The sequence below is a fragment of the Pteropus medius genome, unplaced genomic scaffold (assembly GCF_902729225.1).
Source record: "Pteropus medius unplaced genomic scaffold, Ma_sr-lr_union100, whole genome shotgun sequence".
NCBI lineage: Eukaryota > Metazoa > Chordata > Mammalia > Chiroptera > Pteropodidae > Pteropus > Pteropus medius.
Genome location: NW_024349803.1, coordinates 18898433 through 18908947, shown reverse-complemented (window position 1 = coordinate 18908947; position 10515 = coordinate 18898433). Strand labels below are relative to the sequence as shown.

The 10515-nt window shown below is 62.4% G+C and overlaps 1 protein-coding gene across 1 annotated transcript in view; it reads right to left on the bottom strand.

The window, feature by feature from the left end:
- The window catches only part of PTH1R (parathyroid hormone 1 receptor), a 23229-nt gene extending 16992 nt beyond the window's left edge, over positions 1-6237 (bottom strand). The window contains exons 1-3 of the mRNA XM_039837572.1: positions 6117-6237; positions 3880-3936; positions 1490-1612 (exon numbers count right to left, since the gene is read on the bottom strand). Of these exons, the coding sequence (XP_039693506.1) occupies positions 1490-1564 (75 nt within the window). The 5' untranslated portion in view covers positions 1565-1612; positions 3880-3936; positions 6117-6237. The remainder of the gene's footprint in view (positions 1-1489; positions 1613-3879; positions 3937-6116) is intronic.
- Positions 6238-10515: the final 4278 nt, after the last annotated feature.

Below are 10515 nucleotides of genomic sequence, written 5' to 3'. Positions count from 1 at the left end.
GGAAATGGTTCTGGGCCCTGACATTCATCAGGGTTTGGAACGCCATTGAACAAGGTATCCAGCATCTCTGAACCTCGGTTTCCCTGTTTACACGTTCTCACGTACGGGCAACGTCTCTGACTCTGGGGAGCCAGAACAGGGAGGGCATAGGCACTCGTGAGTAGGGCATGCTGAGGTACGCAGCCTAGAGGAGCTTTGGCTCAGGGGATTCTCGGGTGAATATTTCTTTCTTGGCTGTCTTTTTACAGATGGGAAGACTGAGGTGTGAAGGACAGACCAAGGTTATACAGGCATTGGGAGAGCTGGAGGAATCCAGGGCTACTGCCTGCCCCCTGGGGCTCCGCTTGAGTAGGGAGCTGGTGGGGAGGAGGAGGCTGCCTGCTTGCCTGCCTGTCTTTCTGGAAGGCCGATGCCCTCACCTGGGAGGTGGCGGTGGTCTGGGAAGGCAACAGGGGCCTTGGAGCCAGACACACAGGCACGCAGCCTCCTCAGCAAAGGGCTGGTCTCCTGGGATAGCGCTGCGGTGGGATCTGACTTTCCTGGAAATGGCACCCAGACCCAGGGTGAGGAGGGTGCTGCTGCCCCTCCATGTCTTCGGCACTTGGCTTCTGTCAGTCTCTCCAGATTTTTCTTTGCTCTTCCTGGTCTGTCTATTCTTCATCTCCTGGGAGCTCTCATCCCCTCCCCCCTTTGTCTCTACCTCTTCTTTTTTCTTCTCTCTTGTTCTCTCACCTCATCTCCCATTCTGTCTCTTCTTGTCCCTCTGGTCCCCTCTTGGCCTCTGCTCTCGGGATGGTACAGACAGGGCTCCCCCATCTTCTCAGGGGTCCCCTGACTCACTGGAGTCCCCCTCCAGAGTGTTTCTCCAGTAGGAATGTTCTGTGAGGTCGGTCTCCTTCAGGGGACCTCCATCCCTCGAGGCCACTCTGCACGCCCCCTCCCAGGCAAACGGCTTTCACTCTGGGTAAAGCTGGGCATGTGTGCGTGCATGCATGGGATCCTGAGCGCTGGAGGGGGCTCCTAGACCTCAGCCCCTGCCTGGGTGATTCTGACCTCAGACCCGCAGCCCCGAGTCCCAGACTGCAAACGAAACTTGCAGAAAGCACGGTCCCCCAGAGCAAAGTCAGTGGAACCCCACATCAGAGCTAAAGCCCGATCTTCTGCCAGATCATACTGTCATCTTCAAGGAAGACACAACCAGAGCAATGGCGCTCATAGAAGCAGAAGACAGGGGATCCCCGACCACAGATTTCCAGAGCTGGGACCCCAAGCCCAGGATTCAGAAATGGAGCATGTGTAGGCATGTGGAATCCACAGTTCAGATGCCCCCGAGACGGCAGGCACTACGGATCCTGGGTCAGGGAAGACCCACACCTGAAGTTCAAGTTACTCAGGGAACCCACGACTCTGCGCCCGGGACTCCTCTCCTCCCCCTAGGGATCCCAGAGTATGCCCACAGCCTGTCCTGGAGCGCGGGCGGGGGACTTACCAGCGCGTACGCGGAGCTGAGCACTGGGCAGCAGAGCAGGAGCGCCAGGCCGGGCGCGATCCGGGCGGCCCCCATCGCCACCGCCTAGGGCCCTGTCCCTCGGGGCAGCCGCCGCCGCCGGCCCTGGTGATGTTGGTGGGGTACACAGCTGCGTCAGGCTGGCTGCCCCGCCCACGCCCGGGCCTAGGGGACCCCGGCGGGCCGGCGGCCCGAGGCCCCGGGGCCCGGCGCGGGGCCCATGCGCTGAGGGCTAGCGAGCTAGCGCAAAGGAGAGAGGGAGGAGGAAGGGAGGCAGCCGGGGGCCGGGCGGGCGGCGGGCGGGCGCCTAGCGCTGCGGAGCTGCCCGTCTGCCTCGGAGCGGAGAAATCACATCCATATGGCCGGGCCCCCCGCCCCCGGCCCGCCCCCCGCCCCCCCCGCGCCGCCTTTTCTTTCTTTTTTTTTTTCTCAACTGCATATTTTCGGCCCCCACGCCTCCACAGTGGGGGAGGGGCCTGGGGGAGGGGTTGGGGTCATGGTCTGGCATGGCTGGGGCACAGCTATTTTTAGTCTGCAGGAGCGCGAGGGGGGGGGTGTGGGTGGGGGATTGCGTTTTGAGCCGCTCAGGGCTTGCAGCTCGGAGACGCGATCCCAACTTTGCGACGACAGCGCCGCCAGCTCCCAGCCTTTCAGTCCCCTCCGATCCCCATCCCGTCCACGGCCGCCTCCTGCACCCCCTCCCGGTCTCCGTCCGCAGCCCCGCCTGCGCCCGCGCCGCCGGAGCGCGCCTGGGGGCCCGGGCGCTCTGTCCGTCTGCCTGTCTGTCAGTCTGTCTCCAGCTCCCCCGGCTTTGGCCTCCGTTCTTCCAGCGGCCCCGAGCTCCGTTTCGGTCACTCCCTCCCTCCTCCTCCTTTCCTTTCTCACGAAAACATTTGTAAAAGTTTCCAAAGTTAATGGAGCTGATGGCGGGCTGGTGGCTCCCCTGCCACTCAGAGAGGTGCGCGCCGCCGATCGACACCGAGACGGACCAGCCTGCCGGCTCATTGTAACTGCACTCTACCCACCTGACCTCTCCTCTCGAGTGTCGGCCCCTGAATCCTGACTTATTCCGACATGCCGCTGCCGGTGGCCCCCGTTTGCCTTTACAGGAGGCCGCTGCCGGGGACCCCGACAGCCTCCAGGATATCAGCGCGCTGCCTCCCCGTCCTGCGTGCAAAGTCTGGGGACTTTATGGAGCCTCGGGTCCCCCCCTCAGCCGGCCTGGCCTGCAACGCCCCCCGCCGGGCCGCCACTCGGAGCCGCCGCCCGCCGCGCGCGTCCCTCGCCTCGGCGTCTGCCGCTCCCCCGCCCGCGCGGCCGGGCGCCTCTTCCCTCCCCCGCGCCCTCGCGGGGCCTCCCCCGCCCCCGCCCCCGCCTTCGCCTGCGGCGCGGTGTGTGGAGCGGCGCAGCGGACCGCGCGGCCCCCTGCCCGGGACGGTTCTCTAGAGGCCGAGGCGCGGGGCCGCACGGCGGCGGGACGGGAGTGGGGAGGGGACGGAGCCCGGGAGCCCCGACATCGGGGCCCTGGAACGTGGCCCGGGACGCTGCCGCTGCTTCATTCTCTCCTCCGGCAAGGCACAGACGTTATTTTTTCTGATCGTCCGGCCCGGGCCGGTGGACAGGGGCCCTCAGGCTCCCAGCAGGCCCCCAGCAGGCCCTCGTCACCGGAGGCGCCCCGCGCGCCCGCGGCCGCGGCGCTGTCTGTTCGCCCGCGGGACTGGCGCTCGGGCTGCACCGGGGTCCCTCGGGAGGCTGCTCGGCCGCCGCCCGCCCCACCCCGCCCTCGCTGGACCCCCGGCCTCGGCAGCTTCCCGAGTGGGTGGCCCGCGGTGCCCTGGACCCGCCCCCGCCCCTGCCCGCGTCTCCGGCCCCACGCCCCTCTCTCTCCCTCCCCAATGTCTCCCCCGGTCCGGGTCTTTCGGAGTCTCGACCCATCCAGCAGCCCGCCGGGTCCCTCCAGCTCCGCCCCTGGCTCCACCCCGGGCGGCTAGAGGCCGCAGGACCTCGGGCTCGGCCGGGACCCCCACCCGCGCGCTCCGCCTCCTTCTCCCACCCGGTCACACCCCCAAACACTCTTGGCGGGCTCTGGTCCACTGGGGACCGTCAACTTGGGGGGGGAGGGAGGAGTCTTTGGGGGCAGGGGTTGGGCGGGGCGGGCGGGGCTTACGTGTTTGGGCGGGGAGGGGACGCAGGAACACCAGTGAGAGGGGGCCCCCGACCCCAAGGCTACCACCTCTCAGTACCAGCTAGAGAGAGGGCCCGCGGGTTCCTGGATCCGCGGGCTTTTAGGATGGTCGGAAGGAAGCTAATGTGACTGTCTGGTGCCCTGAGAAATATTCGGGCTGATTGGCAGCCCCTGCTTGCTCACTTACCAGCTGTGTATCCTGGGCACGACGACTCTCCTGCAGACTGGGCCTCAATTTCTTCATCTGTAAAATGGGGAGTTGAACAGCTGATTCGAAGGGCACTTTTAACTTTTATGTTATCGTGCCTCCAAGGGTGGGTGTCCCAGACTCATGGGGGCTCCTCCCTCTCAGCCTGTGGAAATTGAGCTCCTCAGAGCCCCGGAACCCACCACCTCAATGTGAGTGGGTCCCCAAGCGCAAGCCCCAAGGCCACCGGGATCCAGCTGCCGCCAACCTGCCTGGCAGCCTACTCCTCCCCAGGCTCGAGCCACCGCCTCCAAGCCTGTACCCAGAGCTGTCTTCTCCGTACACTCTCTGGTGTGGCCACACCCCCTTCCGCACTCCACTACCCTCAAGTTTCTTGTCCTGGTGTTTGAGAATTGTTCTCTTTGAGGCAATTTCCTTCAAAGATGACTCTCCCCAGCAGGTACCGTCAGCGAGGCTCCTCTGCCTTTCAGGACCTCTCTGCCTTTGCTTTTATCATTTTCTCTGCCAGGATGGCGCTTCTCTGCCTCCTGTAAAGGACATGACATCCCTCCCTCCTTGTGCTTCCATTACTGGGGTTGAGGCTGTGATCTGGGGGCTGCCTGCTATGGTGTGTGGCCTCTATGGCACTAAGTAGTTCTTCAGTGTTGTATTTCCATGGTCTCAGCTTTATGGCTCTGTTTCTAAGTGATTTTATTCTTAAGTTTTATGGTTTGATAACCCCTGACCATCCCTGCCCCTTGGTGAAAGGAAAAGAACATTCACAGAGGAATTGGGGCAACCGAGAGGTACAACTGGGTGCAGATGGGGTATCCTTCCCAGATCTGACTCCAGAAAGCTTGAAATTTGGAAAAAAACAATATTTGTACTTGGAAAGACCGGAGTGGGTTGTGGATAGGGCCTGAGAGGGGCTGATGGGCTCTAGGCCCCTTGAAGGTGTTCCCCTAGCCTTAACTCATGTGTCTCGCCCTAGATTCCCCTGCTGGACATTCCATCACTGTGAGTAGGGCCACCGATCCTGTAACTCACCCCCAGGCCTCTGGTTAAAGTGCCACCATGGGGGCGGGGTGTCACACATTAACTGGTAGCACCCCAGTGCCTGTCAGAGCCAGCCTGCCTTTTCTGACAGGCAAGCCCCAGGGCCCTGGGTCAGTTTCTAGTCAGTTTCAGGTCAGTTTCAATGGCTTTTTGCAAGGCCTGGTGGGGAGGGGTTAGTGGGAGTGAGTCCCCGTGGTGACTCCTCTCTCTGATCCCAGGTTAGGGCCTGGGAGGAGGAGCCAAGGTGATCACTGGAGCTCAGAACCGGAGCAGGGGCTAGACTCTGGTGCAGTGGCCCTAGGCAGACAGGTCTCTGCTGCTGCCACCAGCCACTGCCAGCATGAGTAGTGCTCTGGCCAAGGTACACAGGCCCTGGGGGCAGAGTGGGCACCAGACACAAACAGCAAAGACAGAGGTTCAACTCTCAGCTCTTCAGTCTGGCCTCACTCCCTTGGAAAACCCATCGCCCCAATCTTGGGGCTCCCTGGGACCAGTTGCCTGCAGACCCCCAGCACTTCATCCCTCCAGCCCCAGCCTCCATCAGCCTCCATCCCAATCTCAGCCCTGATCCCAGACTAAGCTTTATCCCCAGCCTGAATCCTTATCCCGGTCTGACCTCTAACCCCTGGCTGAACCTTGACCCCAGGCTGAGCTTCCACCCAAGCCTTAATCACAGACCTCTCGGGTTCCAGGCCCCTCTGGAAGCTTTTCAAGGCAAGGGGCCGGTAGGGGAGGGGATGGCCAGGCCATAAGTGAACCGAGGTGCCACTTTTACAGCCATTTCGGCTGCTCATAAACACCCCCCACCCGGCTGAGTCACTGGAGGCTCCCACAGCAGCTGGTCGGGCAGCCCCCTCCCACTGCAACAGGAAGCCCAGTTTCTCACCTCTCAGGAAGGCCGAAGGAAGGGAGCTGGGGGGCCCAGGGGGTTCGGAGGCTCTGTCCCAGGGAGGAAGCACTCCCAGGCCGTTTAGAGTGTAGGATCCCCTGTCCTTACTGATCACGTGGTCACAGGCCCCCCCTGGTGTCGTATGGCCAGATCTATAGATGTGCCCAGGAAGGCATGCCTTGTCTGCCCCACGGCACAGCACGGTGCATACACACTAACCCCGTGGGGGTGCCACAGCCTTTCCCTCTCCCAGCCACACTCAGGCCCTGGAGCTTCCCTGGACCACACTCACCTGGAGCCCACGAGGCCTTCCAAGTCGAGCCCGGAGCCACAGAGCAGACTCAGGTGGGCCATGGGGAGGCCATGGAAGGACCTGAGCAGCTTCTGATTCAGGCTCAAGCAAGGACCTTGCTGTTCGGGATAGAAAAAAGGCCTGAGTCAGAGCTTTCGCTTGAAAAGAAAAATTAATTATTTTTTACCAGGCCCTGCACTGGCCTAGGACTTTGTCCCAGACCCCTGGCTGGGGAGCAGAGGCAGGTCCAAGTACACCAATGTCCAGGTGCCCTGGGCTGGGCCCTCCCCACCCATCTGGCGGGGTCTACCCGCCAGGTGCCCAGGCCAGCTCAGCCTCTCAGGTGCGTGTGCCTCAATGGCCCTCTCCTTGCCCTTCCAAATTTCTCTCTGACTCTTCTGTCTGTTCCTGTGGTCTCTGTCTGCCCCTTCCGGCCCTCTCTACATCTCAGAAGTTTGAGACCACCAAGGCATAGGAGCACAGACCCTACGAGTGACTTCATTTAAGTTTTGGGCACCAGAAGAAACCAGATGGGGGCTGACTGTGGTTCACAACCAGGGCACAGTCAGGAAAACTGAGACCTGAGATGGCCTCACCTCCCAGCACGAGGCACCCAGTGGCTGCCAGCCAGGAGAGACGTGGGGACCCTCCTTCCGCGCATTCCTTCACCTGATCCCTGTAGCCCCATAGCGACCCCATATCTGACTCCTTGCCCACTGGAACTTGGGCTCCTGGTATGAAACCAGACAGGAAGCCCTCTCTGGGTGCCTCCCCAACCCAGTGCCTTCCAGGCTCAACACCTGCTTATGGGGTTACAGGTCACAGAGGCAGAGGGGCCTTCTTCCCTTGGGTCTGCGGAATGAGCTGTGGCAGAACCAGAGCTGGACAGACAGGGAGGAAGATACCATGCAAGATCCGGGACACCTGGCTGGAGGCTGCCCTTCCGCCTGAGCCCGGCCCGAGCTGGTTTGTATCTGGAAGTCCCAGGCTCAGCCCGACTGGTTCACGTGGCTGCTGCCACTCAGCACATTCCAACTGTAGCCCCCACTGCTCAGCGCGTGAGGCGGCTGGCTTCCAACCGCCCCTCAGCTGCTGGGGCATATTCCTAAGGCCACCATTCCCAGGGGTGACTCCTTCCCAGGTCTTCCAGCCTCCTGGGGAGGGTGCCACACTTAACAGTTTCCGTAGTTTGAGGCAGGGAGCTTGTCATACTGAGGTGGGGAAAGTGAGGCCTACAGAGTAGACACAGCAAGACTGACAGATACCGCTTACGGGGCTCCTGCCCCTGGGCTGCTCCCAAGGATGCAGTTCCAGGGGGTGTCCCAGGGCGCACAGGCCATCCTGTGACCAGGGTCAGTTGGGGCGGGGGCGGTGCAGATTTCAGCTGCACAGGCCAGCGGGCAGCCATGTCTTCCACTGTTCCCGTCCTCACTGGCCAGGGAAGCAGGAGGCTGGGGCCCTGTGCCTGTCCCGCCCTGACCTGTGGGTCTGGCCTGCTTGTGGCCTCAGTTTCCTGATCTGTCATTAACATCTGGCACTCCAAAGCTTGAAAGGGCTCTGTAAAGTGCCCAGACTCGAGTCCTGGATGCAGATCTATGAATTCGAAAGCCTGAGGTCCTCTCTGTCCTCCATCCTGCGCAGGCCAGGCAGTGTTCCTCCAGTGGGCCCCAGCCCAGGGCTCTGAGGGGCGCGTCTGGCCCTCAGCTCCGGGGACAGGAAGTCGTATTTTGGTCCTGGGTCCTGGAGAAGAAGGCCGGGGGAGAATGGCAGCTCAGACCCCGTCATGTTTACTCGGGCCCGGCCCCCTCTGAGCTCAACAGGCCCATTCATTGGGAGCCCCATAAACCCTTTGGGGCTCCCTGAGGTTCAGAGCGCCTGGATGCCAGGCCTGGCTGCTGCCCCCAGATCTGCTGGGGGCCATGGGCAGCAGGTGGGGCAGGAGCGAGGCAGGACTGGGGATGGCGAGTGGGAGCCTCAGACGCACCTCAGTTTCCTGATCTTTGCGTTGGAGAAACAGTTCCTGCTCATGTCCGTCCGGTGCGGAGAGGTTGGGAAAATCCGGGGGGCCTTCGTGTCTACATCCCCTCAGTCCCGGAAGCATGTCCTCAAGTCGTTTGGCCTCCAAGGCAAGCCTAGACGGAAGCGACCCAAACTGCTTCCTGTGGAGACCCCATGCCTGGCTTTGGGGATTTGCAGCCCACACCACGGCAGGGTGGGGGCGGGTGTGCACCCCATAGGGAAGGGGGTCCCCAGTCCTCTCCAGGGCTCACTTCCTCATCTGTTCAACAGGACTTCTCCACCGGAAGTGGGAATATGCTCCTGCTCATCCCCAAGTGAAGAGCGAGGTGACCCCGCCAGGGCCCCTGCACTGTCCGTAGTCTCCCCTCTGGCTTTGCCCCGGGGGGTGAGGTATTGCCCTGTGGGCCCTCGACACAAAGGGAGGTGGCAGCATTTGGCAGAAGGAACCATGTCTTGGAGTCTGAGTGCTGCTCGCTTCCCAAGTGACCTCGGAATAATCCCTTCCTCACCCTGGGCTTGTCCCCCGACTCCCACTAACCGGGTTAACGTGGACGTGCTTCGAAAGCCCCCTCGGCCCTGCTGTTCCCACGTGGGGCTGCTGAGTGGAGACCCCCGTGGTAGGGAGGGAGAGGGTGGGAGCGAGGCCTCCCGCCTCAGGTCCCTTTCAGCAGCACCCCACGTGCCCCCACAACCTGGCCAGCCACTCTGGGCCCTGGGGACGGGGGCGCAAGAATAAGATCTTGTTTCCCAGACGCCTTCCGGGTGGGGTGTGACTTCCCGCTCCAGTGGCTGTAAAATCCCCAGAAGCCGGGTGGGTCTCTGGTGGGGGAGGGGGGCGGGGGTCTGCGCCTTGGAATACCCCTCCCAGGAGTGTTCGACACGTGTTTCCGCCGCTCCCAGCGTGGGCTCCCGCTGATGCTATTTATAACCTTTAAGAGCTCCTGCCGACTGCAAAGTTTTCTTAAACTCAAAATATCACCGAGGTCCTGGGCACGCGTTCCAGAGGCCAGCTAGGCCCTGTGGTTTGCAGGGACGAGGGGCCAGGAAGGAGGGGGCAGCTGGGAGGGCCTTAGCTCAGAAACCGGGTCCTGTCTGGGGGCTGTGCCTGGGAGACCTTGGCTGGGGGACCCCTAAGTCTTGACACTGGGCCTTGCTTGGCCTGGAGGGACTCTATGTGGGTGGTCCTTGGTTGTGCTGGGCCATTTGAGGACAGCTAGGCCATCTCTCTGGGCCTCAGTTTCCTCTCATCCTGAATCCCTCAGGGGACACTAGCCGAGTGAGGCAATGAGCTGGCAATGACACTGGGAACATCTCGGCTGGGACTAGGCTGTGTCTGCTGGCCATCCAGCACGCGGCACAGAGCCTGGCCCAGAGGTGCCGTGGACGTTGGCTGAACTGGCCAGAAAGGGGAAGCACTTTGGGGAAGTTTATAAAACCGTGTGTGGGAGAGTGACATCCAGAGAGGGGCCGTGGCCTGCCAGAGGTCACCCAGCCCATCCAGACCCAGCGCCTGGCCCTTCTCAACACCCGGGGCTCTCCGAGGTTCTCGAGGGCTGTGGGAGAGACGGAAGGGCCCTGACTGGGGACAGGTGAGTGGCCACCTTGTGGGAGGCCCCAGGGAGAACGGGAGAGTGGCTGGGCATAGCCGGAGGAGGCACTGGCAGCCGGCTGGGCCCAGGGAGGGCAGGATGCCACCCAAAGTCGCACACACAGCTCCTGCCTGGCCTGGGCCACCGCTCCGCCTCCGGGGCCCCGCTGCCTCCTCCGGAGCGAGTAGAAAGCAGAGGTCTGATGGCCCCAGACTCAGTCAGGCATCCGCAGGGGGGCCATGGTGAGGCTTCTGCACCCCCACGGCACCTCTTTTCTTCCTGGCTTCCTGAGCTCGTGGAGGGGTGCAGAGGCAGGGCACAGGAACGCTGACCTCAGGGCCATCCAGCACATGCTGTCCTCACAGGCTACACCCTCCCCCCGCGCTCGACCTCGGAAGCCATCCGTGGCCCAGTGAGCAGAGCTGGGTCCCAGATGGAAGGGCGGCTGCCCTGCCTCTCCAACTCAGGGCTCCGTATCCATTTTCCAATTTAGGCACAACCACAGAGGGCCGTTGGGGGGCAGGGGGGCGAGGAAGTGATGACTTAGCAGAGAGGAGAGGGAGGAAAGAGAAAAGAAAGCATTCCGGAAGCTCGGCCCTGACAGGGTCTCTTTTCTGCTCAAGGCTGTCCTGTGGCCCCTGGATCTGGTCACTTAGCCTTCAAACGCAGGAGCACTTCCTGTGTGCTGGGCCAGGCGGGTCCCAGGGCCCTGGGGTTCCCTTTGCCTGAACCCTGGATGAGCCCTCACCTCTGTCCCAGCTTCTTGATGTTCTGAATTGTGCTTCCCTTCT